At 22.3% G+C, this 19774-nt stretch overlaps 2 protein-coding genes across 6 annotated transcripts in view; both read left to right on the forward strand.

Annotated features, from left to right (window-relative positions):
* The window catches only part of LOC127288202 (fasciclin-1), a 176409-nt gene extending 162841 nt beyond the window's left edge, over positions 1–13568 (forward strand). For 3 of the 4 annotated variants that reach the window (XM_051315509.1, XM_051315511.1, XM_051315510.1), the window contains 4 exons: positions 6779–6941; positions 7032–7176; positions 8226–8276; positions 11621–13568. In XM_051315509.1, the coding sequence (XP_051171466.1) occupies positions 6779–6941; positions 7032–7176; positions 8226–8276; positions 11621–11817 (556 nt within the window). In that variant the 3' untranslated portion in view covers positions 11818–13568. The remainder of the gene's footprint in view (positions 1–6778; positions 6942–7031; positions 7177–8225; positions 8277–11620) is intronic. The other variant, XM_051315513.1, reaches the window with a different exon arrangement.
* Positions 13569–15231: 1663 nt separating this feature from the next.
* LOC127288207 (ubiquitin thioesterase OTU1) lies at positions 15232–19320 on the forward strand. 2 transcript variants are annotated; one of them, XM_051315521.1, is made up of 4 exons: positions 15232–15303; positions 15468–16035; positions 17978–18291; positions 18378–19320. In XM_051315521.1, the coding sequence occupies exons 2-4, from the start codon at positions 15636–15638 to the stop codon at positions 18594–18596; spliced, it is 933 nt and encodes a 310-aa protein (XP_051171478.1). In that variant the 5' UTR covers positions 15232–15303; positions 15468–15635; the 3' UTR covers positions 18597–19320. The 2 variants fall into 2 exon arrangements, with proteins under 2 accessions (XP_051171478.1, XP_051171476.1); XM_051315519.1 differs by lacking the exon at positions 15232–15303 and having other exon boundaries at positions 15395–16035.
* Positions 19321–19774: the final 454 nt, after the last annotated feature.

Here is a 19774-nt window from a genome sequence, read left to right on the forward strand (position 1 = left end):
GTAATCTCTTTTCTTCATATATATAGCACAATCTGCGTTATTCAATCTTAGATATATGTCTTGTAAATCCAAGAGGAAATAGAATTTTTTCTGAAAAAAATCATCATCAACTAACTTCTCTTTCTCTCTTTCTTTCTAATTTGTATTTGGTTTTGTCTTGTTGTCTAATTTAAGTCGAAGCGTGACTGTAGCCAAACAAATAAAAGAAAAAAAAATTAAATTAACTTTAGGTTTTCTCATTGGAAAGACCGTTCGATTCATTTACAAGGAAATCTAATTAACAGTATTGAGTTACTCTGAGAATCGTTAGAGGGTTTTTTTTCTTCTTCTTCTTCTTCTTCTATTTACATAAGTTGTTAATAAAGTTCTAAAATTTCAATTTTTCATATAAGACGCATGATTATTCCAAAAAATTAATTAGAATTTTCAATTTAAAGAATTTTATTAGATATATTTATTCTTTACACGAATTTTCATTTTTTGAATTTTCATTTCACTGAACTTTGTTTTTAACATATTTTTATTTTACAGAATTTTTAGATAATTTTTATTTGGTAGAATTTTTATTTTATTTAATTTTTCTTTACACACAACTTTTTACTTAAATAAATTCTAATTTAACCGAATTTGAATTTAGTAGAATTCTCATTTAATAGAATTTTAAGTGCTTCGAATTTTTAAATACTAGAATTTCCAATTCACTGAATCTTAAATTGTCCAAATTTTTTTTTCTTAAAATGTCAAATTTTCATTTCTTTGAAATTACAAATGGCCAAATACGATTTTTTAGTATAAAATTTACATCTTCCAAAACTGAATTATTAAATGAACTATACAATTCTTCACAAATTTAATTATATTCAATAATTTAAATCAAGTTCTTTAAAAACTCTATTATTTCAAATAATTTTCAAATGAAAGTTCTTTTAAATTCAATTATTATCTAAATTTTTTGTAAAAAAAAAAATTAATCAATTACAATTTATGAAAGTTTCTATTTAAAATCTCCTGAAATTGAATTATATCTAAAATTCTTCTGAAAATTAATTATTTCTAATATTTTTAATCAACAATTTTAGAAATTTAATTTTTTTAAAACATTACCTTTTGAAATTCGAAGATAATTTTGAAAAAAAAAGTAATTTACAAAAATTTCAATCAAAAAAATCTTCAAAATTCAATTATTTTTAAAATTCTTTACTGTAACTCTTACAAAATTCAATAATTTCTAAATATCTTATAATTAATTAAATTAATTATTTTTGTAAACTTTAATCAAGTTTTTCAAAAATTCAATTATTTAAAAGATTTTTCAATTAAAAATTCTCTACAATTTAATTACTTTTTGAAAGTTGTAAATAATTTTGAATACAAATGTAGAAAAATTTAAATTTTTAATCCTCAGAAATTAAATTATTTTTGAAAATCTTAATTTAAAATTCAATTATTTCTAAAATTTTTCGCTAAATTAATTTTTATAAATAATATTTTATATAAAGTTCTTTGAAAACTCAACAATTTAATAAATTTTTGAATTGAAAATCGGATTTTTTGAATTCGACTAATTTGCATTAATCAGATTAGAGAATTAATAAATTTATGTAATTTCTAATAACAATTGTTTGATGATAATAATAATAATAAATTCGATCCGAGGCCTAAAAATATAAAAAATTAAATGTATTCATTAATAGAGTTTATAAAAATTATGGCAAAATGAAATTCGCAAAATTGATAGTCGTACTTTTTATTATACAGTTTGAAATTCATCAAGAAAAGAAATTATGAAAAACTAAAATTTACCAAACAGAAAAATTATAAAAATAATCGTGAATGATAAAATTTAAAATCAGCGTCAAAATCTTTCTGTTGATTATTTGTTTGACCATTTAAAATTTCAAAGAAATGAAAATTTGGCGTTTTAAGAAAATAAAATTTGAACAAATTAAAATTCAATGAATTAGAAATTTGAAACATTTAAAATTCTATTAAATAAGAATTTTGCTAAATTCAAATTCAGTTAAATTAGAATTCATTTAAATAGAAAGTTGTGTAAAGAAAAATTATGTAAAATAAAAATTCTAACTAATAAAAATTATCTAAAACTTCTGATAAAATTACAAAAAATGTTAAAAACAAAATTCAGTCAAATGATAATTTGTCTAAAAAAATAATTATATCTAATATAATCCTTTAAAATAAATTTTAATTACTTTTATGGAATAATCATCTTTGATATTTAAAAAAAATGATATTTTTCTTGTTATAAGAAAATAAAGTAAAAACATTTTCCGATCCTTAAAAAACTTTTTCCCTCTCGTGATTGTGCACATCTTCGTCTCGAATTCCACACGCGTTTCACTTCACATTTCACTTCGTATATTTCAGTTCACATTTCACTTGGAAATAAAGAAAGAAAAGGAAAAAGGAAAAAGGAAAAAAAAGAAAGAAAGAAAGTACATCGTGTAATACAGCGATTCGTTTCTCGTATATGCGAAAGTACTTAAATAATTGATTGTTTGCTTTTACTGGCTCAGGTATATACTTTGAGTCAGGGTCGTTGGGGGGTGAATATTTATAACAGTGATCCACTTATTATTCGGTGTAGGATGAACGTGCAAGAGCAAATTGTGCGAAGCTTGCTAGCGACTGTTGGATTAGGGTTGTTTTACAATTATAATTGATATTCGAGAGACGTGAGAGTTATCCCAAAGCAGATATTCACTTCACGAGAGGGAAAGTCCTCTCTCTCTCTCACACATACAATCCCAGACTGGATTAAACTTCAAAGAAAACGCTTGCCAAAGAGGTATATATATACGTCAGAAAAGAAAGGAAACTAAAATTGACAATTTTCTGTCTACGCGCGTGCTAACTTTTGAGAGGACTTCTCTACTGAAATTTACAATTCTCTCAGTTAATTCTGTTTTCCAAGCATATTTTAAAATTCACACAAAAGATAACTCTCATACAATTGCTTCATATATAAAGTGATTTAGAGCCGCTGGAGCATACTAATTTTTGAATGTAATTTTAAAAACATACATTTAAGACCAGTGTTTAACCAAATTAGTCTAGGAAAATGTATATGTATAATTTGGCGCATAATGTTATATTTATGGTAATGTTATTACTACATTTTTTTACAAAAAAAAAAAATATTGTTTTTGATTGGCGGAATTAACTCCGAAAAAAACGGTTTATTGTTATCCAATAATAATAATAATTTTATTTGAAATAATTCATTTTATATATAATAGAAGAGAACGAGAGAAATTATTAATTTTTCGCGCGTACTCTATATGCTTGCACCTGGCCGTTGTAAAATTTTATGAAACTTTGGGTCAATGAAATAAAATGTTTCATGATTCTTTTGAAATTTTTGAATACTTCATAAATTACATTTATCCCTATAGGTATGATTATTTCAAAAATTATGCGTAATCTAATTGAAAAATTATTCATAATTATTTCATATTGGATAATAAACAAAAATAGTATTTTTTTAAAATAATTTACTTTATTAAAATTAATTAATTACAGTAGTAAAAGTGAGTTTTAGTATTTATTATTTTTATTTTAGTTTTATTTGTTTTAATAACTTTTTATTTGTTTCAAATAAAAAATTTAATTTGACACAAATATAAAATTTTATTTTGTGAAAATAAAATTTTTATTTAAACCAAATAAAAGTGAAACGAATAAAAATTTATTTGGCTCTAAGAAAAATATATCATCTGTGGTATAAAATTAACAACAGAAGTGATAATAATTTTTTGCTCAGAATTTTGTAATTTTATCAGTAGTACAAGGAAATATTTAGTCAGACTTTTTAGTTTTGTAATTTAATAAGTAGTATAAGTAAATATTTAATCAGACTTTTGTAACTTGAGAAATAGTACAAGTCAATATTTAATTTGACATTTTATATTTTTTGTAATTTTATCTATTATTTTATTTATTTTATTTCTAGTATTTTATTTTATTTATTTAAATACAAGTAAATGTTTCGCCAGACTTTATAATTTTTTTTTCAAGTTTTGAAAGTAAATATTTAGTTAGACTTTTTAAATTTTTATAATATTATCAGTAGAAGAAGTTATTTTTTTCAAAATAAAATTTAGCCACGGATCAGGGAAATCAGGGAATTTTATCGAAAGTACTAGAAAAATATCGAATTTCTAAAAACAGGCCTCGGATTGTAAGACTTTTCTTTAAAAAATGTGACTTTTTTTTGACTTATTTTATAAAATTTTAACGTTTGATTAACAAATTACAATTTTTTTCATTATAAAATGTAGTTTTTTAAAATTCAATTAATTTAAACATTTTCATCTAAAATGTTTTTCTCAATTACTGATTTTTAATATCAGTAATCAAGATCTACGAAAAAACAATTATTTAAATACTTTTAAGTAAAAAATTATCTAAAATTCAATGGTTTTTTAAAATCTTTACTAGAACTTTTCAAAAATTCAATTATTTCTAAAATTGTTTTCTAAAATTCTTAGTAAAATTAATTATTTTCAATGATTTTAATAATGTTTTTCCAAAAAAATTTAATTATTTTAAACAATATTCGTTTAAAAATTTTCTAAAAAGCAATTACCTTTTGAAATTTGTAGATAATTTTGAACATAATAAATGTACAAAAAATTACAATCAAAAAAAAAATCTTGAAAATTTAATTATTTCTAAAAATCTTTCAATTAATTAAATTAATTATTTTAATTAACATTAATCACACACTAATTTAAAAGTATCAATTTGATACCAAAAATATCAAATTGATATAAAAATTTGTATTAATTTTATATTTTTGGTATCAATTTGATACTTTTAAATTAGTGTGGAAGTTTTTGAAAAATTCAATTATTTAAAGCATTATTCAATTAAAAATTCTCTATAATTTAATTACTTTTTGAAAGATGTAAATAATTTTGAATACAAATTTAGAAAAATTAAAATTTTTAATCTCAAGAAATTCAATTATTTTTTAAAATCTTCAAAATTCAATTATTTCTAAAAATTTTTGCTAAATTAATTTTGATAAATAATATTTTTATAAAATTCTTTGAAAATTAAATTATTTAATAGATTTTTGAATTGAAAATCTGATTTTTTGAATTCAAATAATTTTTACAAATATCAGTCTACCATTATTTTTAAAAAATGAAAATTAAACTTTTTTTTTAGAAATCTGAATTGAAATCTTGAGCGTTCAATTATTACTTTAATTTCAGTACTTGACGATCGCTTACGATTGTATGAATTAGTTTATATTTCAAATATTAGTTTATTATATTCATTTTTATCATACATTTTTTACGTTTTATTTTTGTTTTTAGTTTGTTATTTTTTGTGTTTTTTCGTCTTACTTTATAAACAAATGTAAATAAATAAGAATTAATAAAATGTATTTAATATCTAATAACAATAGTCAATAATAATAAAATATTTATGATTAAATTTATTAAAAAGTCGACTTTTTTTGTGCTTTAAAGTTGATCTGAGGCCTATAAAAATGCAACAAAAATTATGATTTTTGAAAATAATTCAAATTTTTTCTTCTAAAAATTAAATTTAAAAAAAATTATTTAATTAAAAAAATCCTTGAAATGTTTTCATCAGAGTTAGGTAATAAATTGAAATTTTATCTGAAAATCAGAAAAAAAAGTCAGGAAAAAACAAAATCAAATTTTTGTGGCAACTCTGATTATGTATTACAATTGTAAAAACAATGAAAAATGTTGTTAAGTTTATTATAAAAAATTCGAAATGAAAAATACATTTTTAGTAATATAAATTGTATAAAAAGATAAATAATCGATATTTTTTTATTTATTTACTTATTGGGATTTAATCCAATTGAACCCTGAAATAAAATTTATTAGAAACAAATAAATATTTATTTGACTCTGAGACAAATAAATATCTTTTCTCTGATGCAAAAAGTTGAGATGTATTCCTGGATTTGTATAGTGTGGGATGTAAAAAAACAAAAATAGAGATATGCATTTGGAAATGAGCTAATTGAAATTGGATGCTGGAGTATAGGTACCGCAGTATACTCCTGCAGTTTCGTATATATATATATACATATATATTGGGATATGCCTATGGTTTTGGGAATAACAGTACAGTAAGAGAGCTATTAGGGAAGTTCGATCAAGTGCATATCGGCGAGTAATATCCATCTATATCGGAAGGCAATGCGTTACCCTCTATATATGTTGTCATGGTCCGACGTATATACGCCCAGCTAGGCGTTAGCTTTAATGACATTTGTTACTCGATGCGCTAGATGGATGGTGACGCCAACGTTCCATCACCTCATCCCAATTCTTGTTTCAACATCCGATACTGAGTCTTGATAACTAACGACGATATCAACTACTTGTGCTTTTCAAAATTGCTCTCTTCATTCAAATACATTTTCCTCATTTTTGACCTCAATTTTCACATTGCAAGTAATTATCTTTATAAAATAGAAATCGTAACGATTTATTTATTTATTCCAAATACTCGAAATAAAAGATAATTAAATTTGAATCTATAATTTGTTAATTATTGGAAAATGAAAGAAAATTAGTGACAAAATAATTATAATAATAACTTGATCAGTAAAAGCTTTGTCAATCATTTCAATTTAATTTTATTCAAAAGCACTTTAACAATTTATATTTTAAAATGAATGCTTAATGCAAAATAAAATTAATATCCAAATATTATAATTAAATAGAATTCACGCTCTAAAAATGTAAATTTTTATTTTCAGTTTAACGTATTTATTGGGAACGAAGAAAGATTTTAATAGCCAACTAAGTGACACCAATAAACGATTTACTTTCTTTGCGCCAAAAGATGCAGCTTGGAAACATACGCAAGTCGATTTTCCTTCGACCTATAAAAAACTCTTTATGGATGACTTCAGTTATCATGTAAGTCAATAAAATAAAATTTAAATAGTATTTTTTGCAAATTGAAATTTGGAATTTAATTTATGAAAAAATTAATATTTTTTTTTATAGGCGACTCAAATTTTGCAAAGACATCTCGTGATATCTGATCAACCATTTACGATGAGCCAACTTCTTAGTATGAGTCGTAATGGAACAGTGACTCTTACAACAGCTAGAGACGCTCTTCATTTACGAATAAAAGAAACAAAGAATGGTAAGTATTATTTTTGCTTTCAATTTGTTTTTTCCATTTCAATCAAAAAAATTTAATTTCATTTTATATTAATGTATAGTTTAATCAATTTAGTAATCAATCGAGATACAAATATGGAATATTTAACTCTCAACTAACTGCTTTTAACTAAAATATAATATCTACATAGTAACAAATCGCATCGTATCACAAAATATTCGAATAATGCATCTGAACAATATACACAATAACAGTAATTTTTTTTCATAATTTAAAACCAATTTTTTTTTTATAGATCTTTCATTGCTGGAAAAAATTTTCAAAATTAATAATTAATATTATTATTAAAAATAAAATATCAATCCTTCACCTTATTTTACCAACTATTTGACTCTGAAGGATTAATATCTTCTTTTTAATAATATTATGTCACCGAGTGATAGATTCAAATAAGTACTAATTAATATTATTATTGACAGAATATGAGAACAAAAAATAATATAAAATAAATAAGAAATATAATTTCGAAAATAAAAATAAATCTTTCAATACTATGATATAGTTTTATAATTTGTTTCTGATACATATATAAATAAAAAGAAACATAAAGATTATAAATATTACAAAAAATAAAGAATAATTGCGCAAATAACAAAAAAAATTTCTGATAGGATTGAAATTGAAACTTGAACGTTTAACTATATAAAAAAAATTCCGATATCGAAAAAATCGAATTTATATAGACATGGCTATACAAATAAAAGGCGCGTATACGTAAAAAAAAAAGTTTATACCACAGAAAAATTTGTAATGGATTCCGGTTTTTTTTCTCTCTCTCTCTCGATTCAAATGTTTTTATACATTTCAAGGTCAAATTTTTATTCAGCAATGAAAAGTCTAGCAAAAGAAAAAAAATTATATTTCTTTTTTATTTGTTAATTTAAATTTTATCCTAAAAATATATATAGAAGTATCAAGAACGATAAATCAAAGCAAAACCATTACAATCAATTATTAGACATTATTCCATCAATGTCTCTTTCACTATTGTCCTTTTGTATTACATTTAGACGGAAAGAGGGATGAAAACGCAATTGTTCCTATCCCTTCCGGTCACTCCGGTGAGTTATAATATATAGAGTATTGAAGACGCTATATAATGCGATTCGTGCTTTCACGTATTTCCAACGAATTCAGTATTTTACTGCATTATTTTTAAAACCATAAAATTCAATCCATTTTTTATTTTAATTTTTCTCTAAATAGTAGGATCTTAATTCAAAATAATGCAAATAAATCTTATTTATATTCGACGCGAAATGCACAAACGCACTTGACCATATTTTATTTTAATTAAAACACAACGCTCTTATTATCATTTATATTCTTCTAAATATTGCAGAATTATTAATGAGGTGTAAAAAAACAGTATGTCAAACATTGAGAAATATCTCATTGACGGCAATTTAAATAAAAATATTTTTATTTTGTGGAAAATTAATATTAAAAATAAAATTAAGGAATATAATTACATAGTTTTTTTTGCCATTTTCCTATTGCAATTAAAGCAATATCTTCCCTTGGACTAGACAATCACGGAGGGGAGAATTAATAATGTTCGCCTTTCAACCGCCATTTAAATGCAAATTCTTTGATTACCACTTGTGGCTAATTACAACGTGCTTTATTCTATGCAAGAATGAAAGAGCGCTGAAAACACATATTTTGAAAAAGCGTTTCACTATGTCAGTTGCTTTATATATATATTTTTGCTGATAATTATCATATTGCGAAAGATTTTCTTTTTTTTTTAATTAATGACACAAAATATAAGGTTCAGTCCATTGATTTTCATCTGAGGACTGTTGCGGACATATTTAAAAAAAACTAGCCCATGATTATCTTATAGAAATTATTAATAAGAATTTTTATTTTACAGAATTTTATTAGATATAATTATTTTTTACACTAATTTCAATTTTTCGAATTAGCATTTGATAGAATTTTTTTTTAAACGAATTTTTGTTTGACAAAATTTTTATTTTACAGAATTTCTCTTTTTATTTATAAAAATTCCAATTAATCCAAATTACAGTTTACCAAAATTCTCATTCAACAGAATTTTATGTCATTCGAATTATTTAGTGACAGAATATCAAATTCCCCGAATCTTCATTTTTCCGAACTTTTTATTTTGATAGAATTATTAAAACGCCTAATTTTTATTTGTACTTTGCAAATGGGATGAAAAATCAATCGACAGAACAATTTTGACTCGAATTTCAAAAATTCCAAATCACGATTTTCTTGATAATTTCTGATTCGGAAATTTTAAAAATCGTACTAATAAATTAGATTTATTTTTCTCCATTGTGTAATTTTTAAGTTTGACCATTTTTTTTCCCGCAAGCTAAAAAAATAAAATAATTGTGAATGAAGGAAAAATAGTGCTAATATTTTTTTGTTGACAATTTTTTGGACATTTGCAATTTTGGACGAATAAAAATTCGGCGTTTTACATATTCTAAGAAATAACAAGTTGTGCAAATAAAAATTTAAAGAATTGGAAATTCTGTCAATAAAAAATTTGAATCACATACAATTTTTTTGAAATAAGAATTTTGCTAAATTAAAATTCGAATTAATTGAAATTTGTTTAAAATAAATAATTGGGTAAAGGGAAATTCTGTAAAATAAAAAATCTTTCAAATAAAAATTTCCTTAAAATTCTTGTAATTAAAAATTGGTTTAAAGATAAATTCTGTTAAATGTCAAATCGAAAAATGAAAACTCGTGTAAAAAATAATTATATCTAATAAAATTATTAAAAATAAAAACTTTAACTACTTAATCACTTTTATGGGATAATTATACGTTCCAAAATCTAGTTTTACAATATCAGGTCTCGGATCGACTTTAATGCGCAAAAAAAGACTTTTTAGTCGATTTACATTTCAAAAAAAGTCGAAAGAGTCGATTTTTTTATTTTCATTAAATTTAATCAGTTAATAAGTATTATTTTACTTTAAATAATTTAAAAGAAAAAATCTTTTCTCTTTAAATAATTAATGTTATTAGATATTAAATCCATTTTATTAATTCCTTAATAAGAATAATTCTCTAGGAATATTATAAAGAAAATTTATTTCGAATATTTAAGAATCGAAGAAAAAATTTAAAAAATTTTAATTAAGTAAGACAAATTTCTAAAAAAAAAAAAAATTCTGACAACAATTCAATTTTAGAGTATTTATTTGAAACTTTTTTAAATAACTGAATTTTTAAAGAAGTATTAAAATTATTAAAAAGAATTGAACTTTGGAAGAGTTAAGTTGAAATTATTTAGAAATAATTAAACTTCAAAATATTTTGTTAATTTTCAGGCAATAATTAAATTTTACAGAATTGAAATTAATTTATCAAATAATTTTAGATAACATTTTTTAAAAGTAATTAAGTTAAGTAATTAATTTTTGAAAATAATTGAATTCAAATGATTTTGAATTGAAATTTTTTGGTAATCTCTGTTACCGACAAAAAATTGAAATTCAAAAATTTTTTAATTGAAAAATTCTTTCAAATAATTGAATTTTCGAAGAATATTATAAATCATTAAAAATAATTGAATTTCTAAAGAGTTATTATTGAAATTATTAAATTTCCAAAAGTTTTAGATGAAAAAATTTTAAAAATAATTAAATTTTAGAAGGTTTTAAATTGGAATTTTTTGTAATTTTATTTAATTTTGTTTAAATTGTAAACAATAATTGTTGAATTTCATAAAATTTTTAATTAAAAAATAATTTTAAAAAATTGAATTTTTGAAGAATTTCATTAAAATTATTAAAAATAATTCTGAACAAGAAACAGTTATTTTGTACTGTCAAAGGAAAGAAATAAATTCTATTCTATTAAAAATAATTAATTTAGAGAGAAATTTTAATTAAAAATTTATTAAATAATTGAAATAAAGAAGATTTGTAGAAGATCTGCTTGTTTGATAAAAAAGACGTATTTTGTTTAAAAATTTTGTAAAAAAAATGTAAAAAAAATAAATAATAATAAATAAATTTATGAACCTTCAACTTTAGATTAATAATTGCATCAAAATAAATAAAATTTACATCATAGTCTTATGGTTAATGAATTCAGAAAAAATTCGAGTTACAAATGTAGTAAATTTAGATTTTTTTAAAAATATGTTCGCAACATTCCCCAGACGTAAATCAACCAACTGACACATAAGTATTGAAAAGTGTAATGCTTCTAAAAAAAAGGATCTAAAAAAGCAGCACGGCTTGCGAAAAATTGCACATTCGCGCCATATACAAATTATTATTGCATGTTATTTTGAAAATTTTACGACGTTTTTATAATATTATCATAATATTGCCTTACAGTAAGAGAAAAATTAAAAAGAAACCTATTCACGAATTTTATAAAAAGTTAATTTTTATATTTGTAGGTTACACAATTGAATGGCAAGGAATTATTGTTCGAGTCGATCGTCCAGATGTGTCATGTACCAATGGAATTATTCATGTCATTGATAGACCATTCCTTAAGGACAGTGATGTTCGAGTTACTGGAGGATCTGCTGCTTTTGTGACGACATGCTTGCCTCACATCTTAGTTCTCCTAGTGGTTAAGTGGCTCTTGTAAACTTTAGTTACAAACTAAGATATTTTAAAGATCAATCAAATTAATCGATATTCCGAATTATCAGCGCGACAAGAGTTCACCATAAATTGAAAATCAGACTCTCTCTCTCGCTATAAAAGAATATTTAAGAAAAAATTCTCCAGAGAGCGAAAAAGAATTCAAATTTTTTTTTTTTAAATACATATAGACTTAGAATTTAATATAAAACTAAAAAAGTAAGAAAGCACAAATCAATTTTTGTAAATTGTCACTTTTATAAATGAAAGTCAAATTTTTACGATGATTGTGCGATCTTCACTTTTTTTTCAAACGACATTGTCGACGTAACAAAGTCTGAATTTAACAGTCTTTGTATATAGTCTCCAAATAGGAAAGCCTATTATTTATTATTATCCAATTGTTGCAAAAAGTAAAATCAACAACTTATGGATTACTCGTACCAAATAATAATGATAATTTAATTAAGAATTATAAGAAAGTGACTTTTGAGAGTATGTTCTTTCAATATTGAGATCAGAGTTTAAGACGAACGTGTTACTCTTTAAAACCTGTTATATATACATAATAAATATATACTTAAGTTTTATAAATTCACATGGATCACCAACTTAAATCACTAATAATTCTGGATTTAGATAAAGCTTAATAATTTTTGCTAATATTTTCAATATTTAATTTCGTCGTAATTTTTTTTATCAGCAAAAGAGCTACGATATATATTTTTTTATTTTTATTTCTTATCTTAATTTATAAAAAACGAATGATCACTGTAATATATTATTAGTATACACACACTTACTGCTGCGGTAGAAAAAAAATTCTTTTTTCGATTTATTTTTATAGGAAAGAAATTTCATTACTCATTTTCAGAAATATACAATAAACTTTCAAACTTCTATATGAAAAATAACATTCCATATTTTTCTTTGTTTTCAATAAAGACAAATCCTTTAAACGCCGAAGTAAACTCGACTTTCTAATAAGTATTTGAAAAATACTTAAACCTTTAATTAAAAAAAAAAGTCGATGTTACGTGATATCAGTCTACACATATAATCTATGGATAAATTATAAAGAGAATAATGTATATTTAAATGAAAAATGAAAAAAAAAATGAATGGAAAAAAGGTCTATCAGATGATAATTGTTGTTGGACTGTATATGATATATTAATATTAACATTATTATATATGTATGACATAAACTCTAATTACCACTGTTTGCTCGTTAGTCAAAGAAGAAAAATTGAAAATAGTAGACCTCTATCTCTCTGTATAGTTGTGTTTTATGTTTCAAAGCTTATAAAATAATAAACGCCATTTTTCACGTTCGACGTGGGAGAAACAATTTTTGCTGTACTCGCTACTCGTTCGTCTCTCATCAACATAAATATTAATAATCATTATCATTGTTATAATAATAGCTGAGATATGTAGCATCGTTTGGCAAAGCATGTTCGAGTCGTTCAAGTACTTTTCTTTTTTTAAAATAATAATTTATTTTCAATTGTCTAAACTTTTGTAAGGATATAATTTCATTTCAATTTTTAAATTTCACAATTCTTTTTATTTTCTAACGATGGATTATTTTGAAACCATAAAAAAATGAAATTCAATATAAAATTGAATTGAAATTTGAACCAATTTAATCTTAAATTTAGTTTAATTATTTAAGGATATTTTCATCACGTCGTGCCATTGCCATTGTATGTACATTTTGTAGATATACCAAAAAAAAAAAAAAAAAAATAACCGATTAGCCAATAATGAAAAATTGGTTATCGTCGAGTTCAGTTACCGGGTGTCGTATAAGTCGATAAATTCTAGGGTCGAGTTTCCAGAATTTTTTGGCAAAAATTTCTTTCAAATATACCCAAAATGAGAATGGAAAAAGCGCCCTAGAAAAATTGTTCGTAAACTAAAATTAGTCATTTTTTTTTTTTTTTTTTTAATAAAATTCAACTATTCGAACAATTTTTAAAATTGGTTATCTTTTCTTTAAAGCAAAATTTTGCGATTTAAAAAATAAATTTCACTTGTAAAATCATAGCTTATGATATAGATTTTCATTTTCCGATTTTTAATCTTTGGTTAAATAAAAAATTAAATTATTTATTTATTTTTAATTTACAGTAAGGTAAAATTTGACATTATCGCTGATAGTATAATTTTTCATTTCAATCTAAGATAAAGAGAAAAGAAAATCAAAAAAAAAAAAAAAAAAACAGATATCTCATATGTATATGATCCGTATTATTGTTATAAGTTCAGTCAATAATTTATAAATTCAGTAAACTCATTGTTAGTGATATAAGAATAAACAAGCTATAAAAGCGTTTTTTTTTTATTTTTTATTATTTTTTTTATGAAATCTCCTGCCGCATTCACAATATTTTGTATGTGCTGAAAGAATTTAATCTTAGCTTTTAATCGAAAGCTTTTATACATATATATTGAAAATGTACATATTTAACTCACGTTTCTTTTTAACGAAAAACAGGCGTTTAAATACTATGTATTTAAATGTTTTTATGAATGTGGCAGCGACTTAATCCTCGCAAATTCTTCATAATAATATATTAAAAAAAAAAGAAATTTATGCAATTAATGGTTTAAAGAGTTAAAATTTATAAAGGATTTAAAGTACATTAATAACACTACAAAAAAAAAAAAAAAACACGTTTGATAAATTTTAATGAGCTAACGAATTTGTGGAAATTAATAAGGTTTAATATATTAAAGAGAAATAAAAGTATTAGATAAAATTTGTTGTTTTTAATCTTGATATTGATAATTTAATATTGATAATTTGCTACAATATTTTTAACTTATACTTTTATTTTTCTTGAGAATTATTTATTAGCTCTATTATATAAATATATAAAAAAATTTATATATATATATATATAACTTATTACTAAAGTAGGTGAAATAAATCAAATTTACATACCTTATAGAGCTATTTGTATAAAAAGTATTATTATGCAACATTAATGATAATATACATATATTTTAGATAATCAAGTCCATTTGTGTTTTCTTGTAATTTTTGAGTTTAGATTATAATAAGTATTATTAGGTATATATTATGTTCGTATATATGTATGCGCCGAATGAGAATTTCTATTATATTGTGCTTCTTCACATTCTGTAAACACTTATTTGCTTGTATGATTTTACAAAGAATAAAATGAAAAGAATAACACCTACAATATTGTTGAAAAATTTATTTCTTGAAAAAAAAATACCAAAAAAATTTCTTTTCTTCTGTTCTTAAAAATAATTTTTTTTGTTTATAAATATAAGAGATTTTAATGAAATTAAAATGAGCGCATTTATTTGAAATACTTCTGGAAAAAGATAAAAGAGTGCGCATTACGACCAATGAGGTTGAATTTCTGAAGAGCATGCGCAGTATCTCGGTGTTCGATCACATAGGGCATCTGCTAAATAAATTGACAGTTGTTAAATAATAACCATTAATTAAGTAATGTTTTTATAATTTCATGTTTATTGAGTTATTCTAACCTAACATTTATTTTATCTTTTAAATTATTGCGTATATATATATATTGACATATATATACTAACCTATCATAACCTAATATGGTTGCGTGATATAATGGTTTTAATTAAATGCTCTCTATTTAGGATATCATATTTTTCTTCTAAAAGATAAAATTTGTTAATATTTAAATAAGTGAAGCTATTTATTCGATCAATTAAAAAAAAGGTAAATATCAAAAAACATTTTATTTGAACTGAGAAGAAAAGTCTGAAAGTTTTGTTTTAAAAAATATCATCATCATTATCATCAAAATGCAAAGTGAACATGATATCAAAGTAAAAATTATGTCAAAAAATGGCTGTGTAACAATGACTTTAAATTCAAATTGTGAAATGCATCAATTTAAACAAAAATTAGCAGACTCGGCTGGTATACTTGTGGACTCTGTTGTGATTAGTAAAGGTTATTTGAAACCCCGTGAGATTGTTGATTTTAGTGTGGCAGATGCTAAAATTTCAGACTGTAATATCATTAATGGTGATATATTTTATGTTAATGAAAAACCACCTGGTGAATTAAAACGCGAAGACGTTCCGAGAAATGAAGTGATTAATACTGAAATATTTGGTGAAAATAATGGAATGCTATTGAAAAAAGTTGTTCCTGGTGATAATTCATGTCTTTTCACTAGTATTGGCTTTGTTATTAACGGTAAATATGTTCACTTTGATATATTTCAATTAATCACTATTAAACTATCAAAATTCACGATTGGTCGAAATAAAGTTCAACCCAAAGGTTTTGGCACTTCAAAATTTTATTGTGAATTTCATTTTTTTTTTTGAGAAAATTGAGTCTTTGTATTTTTTATGCTGATAACCTTGTTTAGTAGATAATTCAAGCTGAATGTATGTAAACTTCAAATTTTCTTGTAAATTTTATATCTTTTTATTCCTTAGTGTCTTCTGAATAATTTAAAACCAAAAAAAGACAGCGTTCAAGAAATTTACATGATAATCGAATTTTTATTAACTGTAAAAATTAATTTAAGCCAAAAAATTTGTTAATATTTGATTAATATTTGATTTAAAAAAAGTAAAAAACAAAAATTTTATTAGTTCAATAAATTTTTAAAAAAATATTTGTAACAAAATTTAACAAACAGAATTGCATGCCTCTGATTATACGACTTTTTCTGTCTTTTTTTTCGAAAATACTATTTTTTTCAACTTATTTAAATAAGATGCGACTTTTTCGACTTTCTTTGCATTTTTTTTTTACAAAATTTTTAAACAAAATAGTCTTTTTTAGTATAAAATGCATATCTTCTTCAGATCTTCTTTATTTTAATTATTTAACAAATTTTTTAACTAAAATTTTTCTCAAAATTAATTATTTTTAATAATTTTAATGAAATTCTTCACAAATTCAGTTATCTTAAATTATTTTTCAATTAAAAATTTTATGAAATTCAAAAATTGTTTACAATTTAAAGAAAAATCAAATAAAATTACCAAAAATTTAAATTTAAAACCTTTTAAAAATTTTCCATCTAAAACTTTGAAATTTAATAATTTCAATAATAACTCTTTCAAAATTCAATTATTTTAAATGATTTTTATAATATTCTTCAAAAATTCAATTATATGAAAACATTTTTAAATTAAAAAATTTTGAAATTCAATTTTTGTCTGTAATTTTTAATAAATTCTTCAGCAACAGAAATCATCAAAAAAATTTCAATTCAAAATCACTTAAATTCAATTAATTTCAAAAATTTGAATTGTAAATCTTTGAAAATTCAATTACTTTTAAAAAATGTTGTCTAAAATTATTTGATAAATTAATTTCAATTCTGTAAAATTTAATTATTGCCTGAAAATTAACAAAATCTTTTGAACTTTAATTATTTCTAAAAATTTCAACTATATCTCTTCCAAAGTTCAATTATTTTTAATAACTATAATATTTCTTTAAAAATTCAGTTATTTAAAAAAGGTTTTAATAAAAACTCTAAAATTGAATTGTTCTTTGAATTTTTTTTTTAGAAATTTGTCTTACTTAATTAAAATTTTAAAAATTTACGTCTTCGATTCTGAAATATTAGAAATAAATTTTCTTGATGGTAATATTCCTATAGAATTATTCTTATTAAGGAATTAATAAAATGAATTTAATATTTAATAACATGAATTATTTAAAGTAACCTCGTTTAATAATTTAAATTTAAGTGAGGCGAAATTGGGGGTGATGCCTTAATTAAAATAGAAAAATTAACTTTTTCGACTTTTTTTTAATGTAAATCGACTAAAACGACTTTGATCCGAGACCTGGAATCGTAGAGAATCTTTCAAAGAGCAAAATGATCAATCGTTTTTAAACATTCTATAATAATTATAATTGTTTATTAACTTTAATCAAAATACACAAAAATGTTAATAATATTTACAACTGAATCTTTTAAAATTTGATTAAATCAAAACAATTTTAATTACAGTTTTATTCGTTGTTAAGAAGGACATTTTAATTTAAGATTATGTCTTTTTGGTTTTAAATTACTCAAAACAAACTACAACAGTAAAATTTACAGGAAAATTTGATCTTTGAATTGTCATAATTGCACATTACCTAAAAAATTTTCCTTTATTTGTAGGTAAAGTTGAACCAGCTTGCGCTAATTATATGAGAAGCCTAGTAGCAAATGCAGTGGAACAAGATCCAGAAGAATTTTCTGAAGCCATCCTTGGTATGCCTAATGCTGAATATTGCAAATGGATTATGGAACCTGATGCATGGGGTGGAGCAATAGAATTATCAATTCTTTCCAAATACTATGGAATAGAAATAGCCGTTGTTGATAGTATAAATGCAATAATTAATAGATTTGGCGAGGATCATCATTATCCTCTTCGAGTATTTCTCATGTTCGATGGAATTCATTTTGATCCCCTCTATTTAGAAAGAGAAGTAAGATTTTTACTAGAAACTACGAAATTTAGTTTTTTTTTTCATCTATTTCTTTAGAGAAATAAAAAAAAATAATTTTCTTTTAGGGAGAAGCTAATCAGACAATTTTTCAATCCACTGACAATAATATATTACAACAGGCTGAAGAATTGGCAAAGGAAGCAAACTCTAGTCGTCAATTTACCGATGTTCAAAAATTCACGCTCAAATGTTCAGACTGTGGTATTTTTTTAAGTGGACAAGTAGCTGCCTCTAATCATGCCAAGCAAACAGGTCACACCAATTTTGGTGAGGTAATGCCTTAGCATAAAAAAAAGAAAATAATACATTGGTATAAAACTCAAAAAACAGTTCCAATTTATCATAGAATCTTGTACAAACAGCATTTAGTTTTCTCGTAATACTTTTTAATTTACCGATGAAAAACTAGATATATATTTATATATATATATAACAAAACTTGGGCCTTAATTTTAATTGTAAAAAGCAATTTTAATAATTTAAAAAATTGTTAATTAATTTAAAAAAATCTTTTTTGGATTTGAAACCGAAATTTATTTACAAAATTTTATTTGTGATATCAAAACGCAATCTACAATTTATAAATTATTAAAGATATTTATATTATTATAAATATCTCTTAAATAATTAGGATTGAATCTATCATTTTTTATTTTGGTAAATCAAAAAAAATTTATAGTAATTGTAAATTATTTATAGGAATATTGTACACATTTATTGTCATGTATGTAATCAATGAATTTTTGAAATTAAATTACTAAAAGTAGTCTTATAAACGTAAAATTCGATTGTTACGCGTTCAATTAGACTATTTTTAAATCATTAATTTTTTTACTTATATATATTTTCAAGTAATTTGAGAATAAGTTAGGAAATTCAACTTTATAGGTATAATCTTTCAATAAAATTAAATTACTTTTTTTTCTGTTATTTAACAAACAAATATTTTGTTACTTTTTTTCAAACACTGCACGTTTATTAAATAAAATATCTTTTTGTATTATGTAACATTTTTTTTTTTTTTTTTGCAAAACCAAGTTTTATATAAATCTTTTAAAGAAAATCAATTAATTTTATATAATTGTAATACAAATGATTGTAAAGAGTTTGAAAAGTGATTCGATATTTTCAGCAGACAATTTGATCTGCAATTGAATAAATTATTTATAATATTTATATTATAGTGCAAAATATCTTATATGTGATGTATTTCATCATAATAAACTTTTGAGATTGAAAGATAAAAATGTGTAATGTTTTTCTAAATTAATAATTTTTAATATCATTAATCAAGTTCTTCGAAAAAAAATTTTTTTTAAAACATTTTCAAATTAAAAATGATCTAAGATTCAATAATTTTTAAAAATTTTAACTGTAAATTTTTCAAAATTCAATTATTTCTTAAATTGTTTTCTAAAATTCTTAGCTAAATTAATTATTTTCAAAGATTTTAATAAAGTTC

This window comes from Leptopilina boulardi, unplaced genomic scaffold (genome assembly GCF_019393585.1).
Source record: "Leptopilina boulardi isolate dan_hultmark-lab unplaced genomic scaffold, ZJU_Lbou_2.1 LbouV2_38, whole genome shotgun sequence".
Taxonomy (NCBI): Eukaryota; Metazoa; Arthropoda; class Insecta; order Hymenoptera; family Figitidae; genus Leptopilina; species Leptopilina boulardi.